The sequence below is a fragment of the Zalophus californianus genome, chromosome 8 (genome assembly GCF_009762305.2).
Source record: "Zalophus californianus isolate mZalCal1 chromosome 8, mZalCal1.pri.v2, whole genome shotgun sequence".
NCBI lineage: Eukaryota > Metazoa > Chordata > Mammalia > Carnivora > Otariidae > Zalophus > Zalophus californianus.
In genome coordinates, this window is record NC_045602.1 from 32,485,286 (window position 1) to 32,500,208 (window position 14,923).

The 14,923-nt window shown below is 33.4% G+C and overlaps 1 protein-coding gene across 4 annotated transcripts in view; it reads right to left on the reverse strand.

Annotated features, from left to right (window-relative positions):
* Positions 1 to 14,923, reverse strand: part of MAP4K3 (mitogen-activated protein kinase kinase kinase kinase 3) — a 185,700-nt gene that overhangs the window by 51,740 nt on the left and 119,037 nt on the right. For 3 of the 4 annotated variants that reach the window (XM_027621088.2, XM_027621090.2, XM_027621091.2), the window contains 9 exons: positions 14,191 to 14,233; positions 12,606 to 12,678; positions 10,031 to 10,162; positions 9,754 to 9,816; positions 9,588 to 9,669; positions 9,386 to 9,496; positions 6,638 to 6,716; positions 3,504 to 3,562; positions 2,156 to 2,218 (listed from right to left, as the gene is read on the reverse strand). In XM_027621088.2, the coding sequence (XP_027476889.1) occupies positions 2,156 to 2,218; positions 3,504 to 3,562; positions 6,638 to 6,716; positions 9,386 to 9,496; positions 9,588 to 9,669; positions 9,754 to 9,816; positions 10,031 to 10,162; positions 12,606 to 12,678; positions 14,191 to 14,233 (705 nt within the window). The remainder of the gene's footprint in view (positions 1 to 2,155; positions 2,219 to 3,503; positions 3,563 to 6,637; positions 6,717 to 9,385; positions 9,497 to 9,587; positions 9,670 to 9,753; positions 9,817 to 10,030; positions 10,163 to 12,605; positions 12,679 to 14,190; positions 14,234 to 14,923) is intronic. The other variant, XM_027621089.2, reaches the window with a different exon arrangement.

Genomic DNA, 14,923 nt, shown 5'->3' on the forward strand with positions numbered 1-14,923 from the left:
CAGGCTGCCCCAGTCAAACCCCACCTCGGCCATTACTTAGCTGGGTGGTAAGACCAATTTCAACTTCTTTAAACCTTAAATCCCCTCATCTGTAAAACAAGGATTTTAAGCTAATACATTTGAAGTGTTTAGAATGCCTTGTGTTTAAAAACTCGTAGATAAATGTTAGCTTTTGTTATCATCAGAAGTGAACTTTTAAAGGTTGATTTTATAACCTGTAGAATCTGACAAATATGTCGTTCATCCCTCTTCTGCCAGAACTATCTAACAAGTTAACTATCCCTAAAGCCCTCTGTCCTAAGAAACTCCTGGTGACTTGGGGGTAGGGGCAGTTGTAGGGAACAGAGCCAAGATAACTTACTCAGGTTACTAGGCTAGTTCCAGAAACAAGGGGCACAGAAAAGAATAACTGTAATTCTAAAGACTATGTTTCTGGGTTTGTTATCTTTTATAGACAATATTAATAAATAAGTCAATTTAAACTTTTGTTTCTGTGGTTTTTTTATTTCCACAACAAATTTCACTAACTGTCATTCTAGCCTACATATGTGTAATTCTGAAAAAATCTTTAATCCGAAAATCACTGACTATTTTCTTCAGACATTTCATCTTTCTTGCCCCTTTGGACAGTTAATTCTCAATCTTTACACTTTCTGGTCCTCTCTGGACCATTTGATGCATCCTTTCTTTTTTGACAGTCCATATACTGACTCTTCCAGCTTTTCAACTGCTTCTTCCCTCTCTCCCATGTTGGTTTTACCTTTGACTGCAAAACACAGGGATCACCCCTCGTGGTAACCAGTTTTCTGCATTCCTTCCTCCTTCAGCCCTAATTAGCGAACACACGCCATCTCATAGTTTCATCTATCATTTCTTCTTTGATGACTTCAATCCTCCTCTTCTGAGCTAATTCCATAATTCCAGTAGTAGTATGACCATTTGATAATTTCAGCTCTTTATCTGCCTTCTCTCAAAACTGTGGTCTGTGCCAATGATCATTCCCATAGCAATTCCCACGAAACACTGGAGACATAAGCCCTTCTCTTCCTAAAGAATCTATAATGGTTCCTACACTACAATGAAATCAGTCTTAGTCCCTTCCAGAAGCCAGATAAAGCCACAATAACCCAAAAGCTTTTCTCCTCTGATTTCCATAGCACCTATTTCATATGTTAGCATCTTGTCATTTACAGTCACCACCTGTTGGCAATCCACTATGTATTTTGCAGTATGGCTGAAAGTTTATATGCCCAAGTATTTTTTGCCCATCAAGACAGCAACTTCCTCCAAGAGAAATTAGGTGTAAACAGTCTCTTCCATGTTCTACAAATATTACAGGGCATAGATTTAAGAATTTATATAATGACTTCAACCAACCAGAATTGAAAGAAGTATGTTATTAAGGCAGAGAGAAAGGAAAGAGAAGGAAAATTCCAATGAAAAGGCAAAAAAGTACAATCTAGGAGTAAATCTGGAAGCAACTTGGAGCCCTGGCTAGCTACAGAGAAAAAACCATTTATAGCAACTATTAAAAGTACTATTTATTTAATATTTACCAGGGTTAATTTTCCTCTTTTCTTACCTAATGGTAACACAGCCTTAATATCTATAACTTCAGGGGGGCTTTAAAATCCAAATTTCGGCCTGAGAAAACCGGATATTACCTAATGCTACAAAGTTAAAATTTCATCTGAGACTCATTTCACTTCTAATTAGGGATACGTTATTTCTTAAAATTATATATGTATACATTTATATGTAATATATAAAAGTAGTTTAATATATATGAATGGATGTGTGTGTGTGTGTGTGTGTATATAAATGGATGGTTTCTAGTTCATTAAAGTAAGTCACATTAAAACTGAACATTTTTATAGGAAAATGTAATTTAAAAATACATTTGAGAAAATTAAGTACTTTTCATAAAAAATTATAATAAAAAATTAAAAATTCCTTGAGTAGATATATCTATTTAACTTGTTTTAGAAAAAAATGGCTACAATCAATATATAGAGGCTTGCTAAATGGCAGGAACTTATAAAACAATGCTTAAACTGGTTCATTAAAATTGGACAAAATATTTGATCAAAAAAAAAACCCAAAAACAATTAAGACTAAACAATGCTGACAAAGAAAATCAGAAGATGAGAAATACCAGATTAGATCTTGCAGTGTAGTATATTTCTTCTGAACTGTCCAAAAAACCATCACTGTCGGGCTGTTTAGCAGAGACCAAGAAACCCAAGTTATTTACACTTAGACTAAAAGCCACAAATTCACAAAGGGAAACTGTCACAAGTGAGGTAAGTCCTGCTAACATAATTTTATTAAGGCAAATGCCAAGTCAAATCATATTAAAGAGCTTCTAAAATATCAATAATGCAACAACTTTGCTCTGTGATGCAGTTATTAAATTAGCACAGAATTTAAATACATGCAATGCCAACTTAAAAAAAGAAACAGAAAACAAACTCCAACTGCCTTAACAAAATATTAGCATTTATAAACATCATGACTAGACTACTTTTTGTTCTTAACCTTCTCCATCCTCTATATAAATGTTGGGCTTAAGTATTTTAATATAATCATTTTAAGAATTTTTATTTAACACTCTTTTCCTCCATACTGGTATACTGATTTAGAATAACTCCATAATTTAAAGGCTAAAGATTCACTTTGTATGTATGCTTTTAGTCAAGTAGGATAAAATAAGCATTAAATTTAAGAAGAAAGTTCCCATTTCAATCCTTAGTCCTCATTAACAGTTACTTTCTTCTCATTACTTAATAGAAAAGAAAAAATGAAACATATAATCTGGAGCTGCAGGAAACTAATTTCATTAAGACTAATTTTGTTTTTTAAGTCTTATTTTTTTATTCTTCCATAGAATATTATCATCTCAAATATTTGCAAAACATGTTGCTTCTAAAAATACATTATCATATATCTGGAAAGGCATATATAAAACATTAAAAAGAATCATGAAAAGAACATTCATATAGTTAGCAAAGCCTTAAATGAATGACAGATTTGATCTACTATGTATGCCTAGTCTCTCCTGAGTTTTAGTCCAAACAGATTTGACTCTACCCTAATGTTTAGAAAACTGGCTTACACTCTTAAAAGGCTGCCCATAAATTCAGTGAGATGTGCTTTTATTGGTCCAACATTCTAATTTAAAATGGTGGCATTTGTCCCAATAAATGCATATACAAAAAGCCCTTAACAGCTGAGAAACAAAAATCGAGGGAAAAAAAAAGGCCAGCATTAAAAACATGTAATCAGAGAATGGTAAAACTAGTTTCTCCTAATTTTGGAATATTCAATCTCAGCAACACAGATTTATTTTTTTATAAATTTCAGAATTACTTACCTTTTTATTTCCCCAAATGCTTTTGAAAATATCAATAACTAGATGTTTTAGTCAGTACCAACATCACAAAGACTAATTAAAATATTTATATTCAGAATAAGTGTTAACATTCCAAGACTACACTACTTACAAGTTCATGATGTGGTTCTGTTTCCTTCCTTAAAGGTGGATCAAATTTTACTTGGCCAACTAAAAAAAGAAGTAAAGCCATGATCTGTTTCTATGTTCTTAATGATGTAATAATTTTAAGTCACTCTATGGCAAAACATTTAATTTTATCATCTACCATCTACCATACAGTGATTACAATCCAAAGATGTAAATGAAAAATCTGTTGGCTGAAAAAAGACCAAAAAAAGTCTAGGTAGGATATTAAAGTTTAATCTGTTAATCCTAGACCTCTTCCAGAGTAAAAAAAAAAAAAAAAAAGATTAGCAGCAAATTTAGTCAGGATCTAACTTGCTACTTCACTGTGACCCAGCATTAACTAGAGGCAATCTTAACTCAGGATTTAGGAGGGTAGACAGCAAATGAGGCAGAGTATGTTTGGAAGCTGGCCTTCAAGATGACCTCTAATGACTCCTGCCCTCCTGGTGTTTATAAATGTGTGGTAGTCCCTTCCCACATCACTAGGGTTGGTCTATGTGACCAAATGAATATGGCAGAGTGATGGCCTATCACTTCCAAGATAAGGCTTCTTCAACAGTGGATTCCTCATACCTGTCCACACATGATCATACATCAAGGACCATAAGGTAACTTCAAGTAAGGTATTAAAATTAATATATATATTTCACCTTGATAGAGGCCTAGTGAACAGCTCTCACTTAGATTTGTCACCAACTAGGAAAATTAAATCTATAATAAAGTTACATGAGGATAGTTTGTGCATCTATCTGTTTTGCGTTATTGTCACATGTGAACAGGCCTGTTTCCCCCCGCAAGTATTTCTTAAAGCAAGTTTTTGCTTATCATATTTAACTGAAGGCAGAAAGGATTCCCTAAAGGGAAAGAATAACACCTTTTCTGCAAATGTGTCCATTTTCACATGTATGTTGCCTACACAGCATTTAGTTTAATAAGAGAAAACCTTGGCTACATGGAGAGATACCATGTAACTGTGAACATAAAACACTGTCAACAGGAACAAATATACACAATTATTAAAACAATTTTTCCAAAGCCTGTCTTTATTGTCAACAGCATTATTAACTATTCTATCACATCTCACATAAAATATTCTAAGAAAGCAGATATTAGAACTTGTGTAAGATTTAAAAGCCTCAAATATCAAACTCATATAAATTATTAAAAGTGGTGGTTGCTACCTCAACACACTAGAAGGATATGACACTTTTCTTACTGGCAGATGGGGGAAAAGGGAAGAAATCCATTATACTTTACCTGCTCCCACCAAAGGGAGGGCATATCAGAATCTCAGAAAAACTGGGATATAACATCTAGTTTCATATAGCATATACAGGCATATGCAGTTAGAAGCTGAGAATCACTAACGTAAATTTGTAAAGAATGATTCAGAAAGAACTGCACTTTGCAAATAAAGTTTAAGCCTGATAATATAATTTTTTTAAAGAATTGGGTAACAAGATAATAGTACTTTAGATTTTCAATAGTACTGAATATAAAAAGTTTTCTAAATCAACAACAAAGGTATCTCTGATCACCATTTGTATTATTAAAGAAATGATAAAGACATCTTGTAATTGCTTTTTGTATATTAAAAAATAGGAAATGTTTATATATAGGTTATAGAACTATGTAAGTATAGTTTTATATATATACTGAGGTTGTCATTTTTAGAAAAATATGTTCGGAGGGAAATTAGCAAATTTAAATCATCTGGCTTCAGATGGAGGTTTAAAAAGGTTATCTTATATATGGTCACACAACCAACTGCTGGCAAACAAAGTACCAAATCCCAGTCCTGGACTTTTCGTACAATTCATGGTGCTTTCTTTCAAGAGTTTCTTTCTTTTACGAGCATTTTCAATTAGCCCAGCACAAAGCTTTTCTAAGAACTTAATACACAGTGTATGGTCCAGTCAAAGTTTCAAAGGAAAATCTGCAAAGAATCTGCAGTATAAAATCCACAAGGTGTGATGAGGTGGTTTCTGAAACAGAGCAGTGTTGGTGAAAGACCACTGGGCTGGAAGTTGAGAGATCCAAGGCTTGCTATTAACATGGTGTATGACTTTATCCCAAGGCAAATCTCTGCATCTCTGCATTTCTTTTGTTTTTTCTATTAAATGGTGACAGTGTCTGCCACTACTTACTTAGCTTTTCAGACAAAGAGATGGCTTCATCTTAATTAAAGTATGAAATGTACTATTATTATCATTACTAACCTAGCCAAAAATTGGGAACAGTTTCTTTATAGTAGTTATCTTACCATGTTACCTAATTTCACTAAAGTCATTTTGGATATCAAGTCCCTCAGGATAATCTTTAACCCACAGAAAACTGTTACCAGAAGGCTCACTGCACTAAATTAGCATTCTAAGTCATAGAGAATTAATGCTTCCAGAAGAAAAAAGTTTAGGCACTATTTCTGCAGATTCCTGCTGGCAGAGTTTATCACCAATGAGTTGACAGTACCAGATTCCGTGTGAAGGAATGGTCTGTCTCACTGGGCCCATAACGCAGCTGTCCATGAGAAATACCTGGAGGGTTCTTTTAAAAGACAGATTCCTGGGCTGACCCAAAACCCAGTGAATCAGGATCTATGGAAAAGTGGGGCTGGAAACTCACTTTTAAAGGTGCTCAGGTCACTCAGATGCTAAGACAGTTTGCAGATCTCTACACCTCTCCTTGCCATTCCAAGTGTGGCCCTGACACCATAAACATCTACATAACTTGGGAGCTTGTGAGAAGTGAAGAACCTCAAGTCCCGCTGCGGGTCCACTGAATTGGAAACTGCACTTTAACAACCTCTCTAGGTGAGTTATACACACCTACCAGTTTAGGAAGCACTGCCTCAATTACTTCTGTCCTGCCTGGCTGAGGAATTTTATTCCTCCTCCCAAACAATGACAACATAAATACATCCCCTCTCTTGCCACAGAAAATTCCCCAGGGAATAAGGTAAAGGAAATTCTTACTGCCTTAATTAAACTCTACCTTTAAAAAGATTTACTAATAAAGACTATTTGGAAGAAAATGAAACAAAAATAATTGTAACTAAATTACAACTTGAAATCTTACTTCTCATTGTTAAATTATGAAGTGTGTCTAGTATATACTTACAGTTTATCTCTGAGCGTGTCTTTTCTTCTCTTACATTTCTACTTGTTGAGTGAATTCTATGTGGTACAGCAACAACGGGCTAGGAAAGACCAAAATCAACGACATGTGGCATTTGATGAATCAAGTCACAGTCTGGTCCACAAAATTACTCAAATGTGAAAGAGATACTCTATTTTATGCAAAAATGGCACAAAATATAATGAATCTGTGAATATTTTTTTCAAAAAGAGGCAACTACAAACTGGGAGCTTCTAAGATTATGGATATATTTTATCCACAGCAGGTTCCCAATAAATGTTCTCTGAGTTGAATATATATAAATATATAAAATTGAGTGTTTCAATAATTCAACAGCTGTTCAAAAGCTGCAACTTTCCTTGTTTCACAAGAGAATATTTTAATTAAAAAAATCGCCTCAAGTTCTTTTATCAAAAAGAATGAGATAAATAAAATAAAATGACGCTAAAGGTATTCATGATTTGTGGTTCTTTTCCTTAGTAAACGTAATTTTCCCTCCTTTATGTTTTTTCTTGTAGGACTAGTGCTCTATTTTCTTTCCTTTCACTGTATTAAACTCACTCTGCGTATCGCCGCACTCAGAAGCACTCGGGGGTGCGGGCGAGAGGAGGAGTGGTGATGAGTTCTTACAGCGACATCACGGACACTCCTTCAACCTTCCAGGGAGTACAAGGGGCCCCATCTGTAAAACCTCTGCGGCTCCATTCCACACACTTTAAGGTCTCACCTTAAGAGGTGATGCCAGCATCTATTTCATGTACCAAATAGGTTTTTTTCTGTGTGTGAAACACTTCCATTGAAGTTATTACCTTTGAAGGAGATACACTCTTAGGCACATCTTCATGGAAAATGTAATCATAAACACTGGAGCTCAAATTATCAGATTTGAAAGGCAGATCAAGAACAGGACCCAAGTTAACCATTCTCAGTATAGGCACATCTCAGGAAATAAAGCCATATGAATCTACAAGACCCCAATTACTGAAATACTGACAGTAGTAAAATGGTAGCATAAGTCATTTCAAAAATGAAGTATTTAAACTTCACACATACACAGTGATTTGTAGTTTACAAAGTGCTTTCATACATCTGAGCTCATTTTGTCCTCAAAATAAATTTATGAACCTAGTACTCTTCTTGATTTTATAGATAAGAACAGTGAGACTCAAAATTAGGGTGCTCAGCTAATTAGATGCAGAGCTGGGGAAAAAACCCTGTACTTCTGATCACAATATATAGTAGCAAAAATAGGTATCATGTCAGGTTAGTCACACAGATTGCTATCATCAGTGAACATGAATAAAACCTATGATTGCCTATGAGAACAGTTTTACTTTCCCAGCTTAAATGGTATAACTATAAAACTATTAAATCTTAGAATGCTGCACATAGTAAATGCGTTAACATGTAGGAGAAGAAAATTATATCAAGTAAATAATTTGTGGAAGTTTTTTTTGTAAACAAATGAAACACACTGATTCTCACTAATATTTTAAGTAACAGTGCACTAGGTAAACATTTGTTTTACTATTTTTTCACTTCCTTATACATTTAAAACTGACAGTAAGAGAATTTTTAATGTTTTGACAAAAATTTTTTAAAGTCACAGAACTGTGGTTTTCCCCGCTGATGATTAAGATCACTTTGCAGGGTGTCTCAGCTTACAGGGGCATTTCTACAGTCCTGTGCCACCATGCAAATTCAGGACTGCCTATACGTTGAACGATGGGAGAAGAGTTTATAAAACCTAAGTTTTTAAAAAGCAAAATTAAGCAAAACAACAAAAATAACTTTTCCCTATTATAAGGTCAATAATACTTCACGTTCCTTAAGTTGTTTTCAAACTTTTACAGACCTTGAACAGAAAGGCAGATAGCTGATTTAATTACAGCTGTGTAATGATGGCAAGCTAGAACAATGGTGAATTGATAGAAAGGTTCGCTCTGACTTAAGATGATATGCAACCATCTTTCTGACCACTGAGAACTATCATTCCCTCAGTATCATCAGTGAAATTTACACCATTTTAAGTGCCTTACATAAAACCAGTCAGGGTCAAGGCTATCCACGTCAGTTACAGACCCAATAACAAAATTCTGCCATGTCACATTTACTAAACTTATGTTAGGTGCCACAATTACTAGCTTAGCTAGGAATGTTAAATATGCTAACAGAAGAGAGGCTTCTTTTGATATCAATCCTTCCGTCATATTAGTTATTCTCTAACAATGATGCCAGCTCATTTTTAAACATTTCCATAGTGGATAATTAGGGTTTTAGTCACTAACAAAAGCAATCCTATACTTTCTACTAACCACTAATAATTCATGAGGTACTGTACAAGGATTTTTTTAAAGAGGAAAATCGAACAGAAATTTTGAGTATATTCTAAAAACATCTGGTTTAAGTGCTTCCCATTTGTGTTCTCTCTTTTATAGTGGACGATCTATTTGGCAACTTCATCTGAAGTGACTACTCTGAAAGAACTATAGTAATTTCACTGAGTGGATTAGATGATTGTGTCTTTGCCATTTTCAGAAAACAGTCATTCATAAGAAGCCAGTAAGAAAAATCCTGCACATGACTTCCCTAAGAGAGACCAAGTCAAAGAGTTAATTATTCCCTTAAGAGATTTTTATTTAAACTAGACCCAGAACTTCAAAAAACTGATTCTGAGATGCACATACCTATATATACATAAATGTTAAAAATGGTAAAAACAATTCCTACCTCCGGATCATCATCATCAAAATCATGGTAAGTGGAATGATCTGGATTATTCACTTTATCCAACAGTTCAATTGCCAAAGACCGTGTCAAAGGTTGTGTGACAAACGGGTGCTATATAAACAATACAGAACACTCATTAGGAACCTGATTGGATGGCATTTTATCTTTTGAAAAAAGACATATTTCAGGGCAAAAATAATACCTGTAGTAACTTCTCAGCAGTAGGTCTTTTTTTTGGATTTTTGGTAAGTGCCATTTTCACGAAATGATGAAAACTATTTGACCTAAGAAATTTTGAAAATTAATTTTTAAATTTTAATTCTTTTTTTTACTCATGATTATAAAGTAAGTAACAGAAAAATACTTACCACTTCATTTTATCCTTTAGTTTAGGAGGCTGAAAATTACTTTTTGTCATTAGAAACAATGCTCTGAAAAATCAACAAATCATTACACAGCATGTTAAAGATTTCATATTTTAATATATAACATAAATAATTCTATTACTATTAAGTAATTCTATTACTACTAATAAGGTAGAGCAAGACTAAGAATATTATTTGTTCATAATGTAATAAATACTGGGCAGGGGGAGGGGATTACCCTTAATTTAAGCACAGAGTTCTCCAATTATGACACACTGACCTCATTGGGTGTAAGTCAAACATAGGTGGCTGAAGCTCAGCAAGTTCTATGGCAGTGATTCCTACTGCCCAGAGATCACAGAGCTGATTGTATCCCCCTTTTCTCTCAACGGCTGCAACTTCTGGAGCCATCCTGAAAGAAATATTCCAGGAAAACAAAAACAAAACAAAAAAAATCTTCTATTTATTGTATTTTCTTTCATATTCCCACAAGAGGCACTTGGAACTATATCTAAGTTGAGGCCTATTTAGGCCCTGATATCTGAAAAATACGTAGTATTTCAAAGATCTCTTCCAAGATCTTGACTTTGTAAGATTCTCCATCCCAAGACCCTACTGGTGACTCCTTGGTTACTTTGCCATACTTACTATAAAGGTTTATAAAACTTTATAATTATAATATAGCAACATATCCCACAGTTGTCCATACTCCATCATTTCCTCTGTACAATTCTGCAGAATTTTACAGCGAAATAACATCTTTCAATAAATGATCTATAATTTTTAGCTCTACCTGCTTACACCAAAAAACTACAATCTGGCTTCTGTTTTCATGTGACCGAAACTATTTATTGGGGCATCAATAATCTTCATTTAGTACTTAACTCATATTTACTATAAAGTTAATTGGCAATTTTTCAGTTTTATTATAATGGTGGAAGTTATAAAAATAAGTGTTTGCTTTTTAAAACTGTATTTATTTAGAGGAAATTGACTCAAACTTAGGTTTCTTTTTTAACTTTCCTATTATAGTCTTATTCTAATTATTCTCTATGAAATTGTATTTGACTGATTTAAATGATACTAATTTTCAAATATAAAAATTTTAAATCCTAAACAGTTTTAAAAATAACCAACTCCTACATATCAAAAGAATGATTTAAATAAGTAGCTTTACAAATTCACATTTGTCGTCCTACTATGATTTCAGGCAAGTCAAGTAAGTCAGTGAAGTTAAACACACACACGACACACCAACCCTCTAACTTTCAAGATGCTTGTTCTTAAAATCTTTCTAATCTTAAAATACTCCTTAAACATATTCAAATTACTATAAGAAAAGTAATTTTAAAGTATGTCAGTTGTTACTTTATTGATGGCTAGATTCCAGCTTGCTGGTAGAAATGCACTAGCAGAGAATCAAAGTGCATAAAGCTGATATGCCTGGCTTCCCATGTTAGGTGATGTTCTCCATTTCTCTATAAAACGATGAGTGAAAGTATCCAGCTAGTGTACTTCTACTTCTGCTAGTTAGGCTGTATGCTTACCACTGTCAACTGAGTTCATCTCTGAGCCTGTTTATTCATTATATTACATATATTATTATATAATACTATAAATAATATTATTTAATTAAATGTTATGAAAAAACTGATCTTGTGATGAAGTTAAAAAGAGTTATGAAAATTAAAGTGAATTCTTCCGAAAACCTTGTTAAAGACAAGTTTCTAAAGACAAAACCAAAAAACCTGGCAAATTAGGTAAGAATATGACAACTGTAAAAGACTAGGAAGGCTACAGACTGTATAATTCCATTTGTATGACATTCAGGGAAAAGGCAAAACCATAGAGACAGAAATCAGACTGGGTGTTGACAGAGGGTAGGGATGAGGGAACAGAATTTACTAAAAGGGGACAAAAGAACACTTCCTTGGGTGCTGGAAACCCATCTTTTATATTGATTATGGTGGTATTTCTCACTATCACAGCATACAAGTTTCTCAACCTTGAAGAACTGCACACCTAATAAGGCTAAATTTATACATCATAAGTCTGACTTTAAAAAAAAAGTCACATGCTCTGTACATCCAAGAAACACAACCCCGAAATATAGCTGAGGCATTGTGGGTATAGTTTACATTATTAAGACAGAACTCTAATTAGTGAGCCAGTCAAAGAAAAGGTCTTGGTCCTATGGCAAAGAAAAGAAAAAAGTACACTCATATGCCTTAAATTAAAATAAAATGTTTAAGGTACGTATGTATTAATTTTGAGTTTGCCATTGAACAGACATTTTTTATTAACTGAGTAACTGCCAACCTTAGTCACTTTGGACAAGAGATTCCATTCTGTTCTACATCCCTAGAGTTCATGTGGGAAAGGCATGATACTAGAAAGACAGATGAAGTATGAGAATGTTCCCAAAATTTACTTTGCCTAATTCACAATTTCACATGCTCCCAAGATAGTTCCTACTTTCTTATAAGAGGAATAACATTAGCTTTTAATCTCTGAAGCTGGAGGTGGAGATCAAGTTATCGACAAACATTTGCTAAGTACGTGTAAAAACCATGCCGGACCCCAGAGAATCAATGAGAGTTCCTTTATATCGAGGTTCTCAAAAGCCATTATCTACCTTTTATAGCCTTTTTCACTTAATGAAAATAAACATGATAAAATATTCTTTGGCTGTGTAATCCATCCACAAGTATACATGTCTAAATTGCTTAAGCTACTGATTATCTTCTTAATCTGTTTTAGTCCTAAAAATTTTGACCAGTCTATTTCTTAATAAATGCTGTATTCAGTAATGATAGAAAAACAAAAAGTTAAATTGTCAATTAAAATACAATTACCAATATGGTGTACCAATGAAAGACTTCCGTTTGGCAATTGTAGCTGTAATCTGTGCAGATACTCCAAAATCAGCTATTAAAAAAATAAGAAACATTTAGAAAAGAAAGCTGAGGGAAAGTAAAATTTACAGTAACATGAGAAGAAACTTTTAATAATTCTTTTCATTAAACTAATTTCACAGAAATGAGATATTCTTAAACATCACATTAAAATTTTTAACTTTTATAGGTTAGCACTAAAATATCACAAAGTAGTATATATCACAGCCAAATAGATTCCTATATATCCCTGCATGAATCAAATGACAACAAAAGTCAAGATCAAATGATTTTGATGAGAAAGAGACAGCTGAAAAAATTTAAGTTGCCAGACTTAATAATAATATAATTTCAAATTCCCAGGACCTGAAATTCAAGGAATATCACTGGAAGGGACCATAAGTTGTAATATATTCCATTCACTTCCTGCCACACTCATGATGACTGACGTCAAACAAACTAATAATCTACTGGCAAATCTACCCTAGCTTGAAAAGACATCCAAACAGAATATTCTACAAAATCTCACCTCAGCAATCCATTCTAATACCAACACCAAACACTACCAGAAAATCTGTTTTTATATAGGATTTGTTGCTATTCTTTACATGTTGAGTTCTAAATATTTTCTAGCTTTTAATGGTCATTTCTAAGTCCTTATCAACCAAGATATATATAGGATGTCTGCCAGGAAGGGACATAATATTAACACAAAATATTACACTGCTGACAGAAAATGTTAGCCATCAATAATTAGATAAATGCTTTTTTCATCTTTAGAGGTGGTTTGGAAAAATTTTATTACATGTTAATTTTCAGATACATACTTTTAAATCCGATTAGTCGTACTGTAGGCTATAGTCCAAAATAGTTTTATTTGTGCTTTTACAAATGTTTTTTGAATTGATTTATCTTACAGTAATATGTAATTCAAAATAACTTTATTTATTAAGAACTTCACTTAACACCTAACAGCCATGATTTTATTTATAAAAACTACTACACTATGTATGTTTCCAGTCTTAAACTTTCAAACTTATTGAGGGTTTAAATTCTATTTCAGTCATAACCAAAAGTTACAAAATAAAAGGTACAGTTTGAAATAAAGCAACATCCAGCACTGATATTTCATTCTTATATAAGTAATACTGTATTTTATTTTAAAAGCTAATGTAAAGGATGTAGGATTGCTGGTATAATTGATTTTTTGGCTTTTGTTTGTTTACCTTGTTTTTTGGTTATAAGGTAATTTTGTACAGATTATTCTTACTAAAAGTCACATCCTCAGGTTACAGGTAAAAGAATCTCTAAAGAATTATTATTTTATTATATCTTTACAACAACTCTGTCATATGTGAAGGGCAGACTTTATCCCCATTTAAGAGAAGAGGAACCAGATACAGAGAGGTTATATATGCCCCACAATGAGATTTTCACCTAAAAATACAGAAATGCTGAGGGAAAACCTAGTCCTAACAGAGGAAAATATACACTTACTATGTTCTGGAATAAATTTGCACAAATGACAAAATTTTAATTTACTTACCCAATTTTACATGACCATTATCCGTTAACAGAATGTTAGCTCCCTTCAAAGTGAGAACATTTTAAAGTAAGAAATATTTTTTTCAGACAGCACATATAGTAGATCAAATATACATATTTAAAATAATCACAAATGGCAGCCTTAGACCTAGAAATACTTAAAATTTGAAGTATCCCCAATCAAAGTGTTACATCATTACATTCACAGGTAAACTTATCGTCCACATTTTAGGCAATCTGACTATTCTTAGAAAATGTCCGCCCTGCAAAAGGCTGCTATTAACACAATATGAATGTTATTATAAAAATGATATTTATTTTTCACCTAAATGTTATTTTCTTACTGATCAAACACTGTGACTGCACTAAAATGTGACCTTATAGTGGCATTTTCAATTCCTTGTATTACATTTTAAACTTGTTATTTCCTGTTCAAAAAACCCGCAAATTTCCCTTTTCTAGGAATTGATCATTGATGCAACGGTGCTGGTGTTTAAGACTGAACCTTGCTGCTTAGTACATGGGGCTGTCTATCTTAACATGTCTGCCCACAGTCTAGGCCCGTTCAGAACATAAACAACTAGCCATGGGCCAACCAAATTAAAATGTCACCTGTTTGCACGACTGAGAGATAACAGAAAATACTGATTGGTTTCTACCCCCGGTTTCTGGCACAGCCCCCTGGAAACCCTGGTTATTTCATAAGTGACAAGAGCACTAGGAGCATCTTTTAT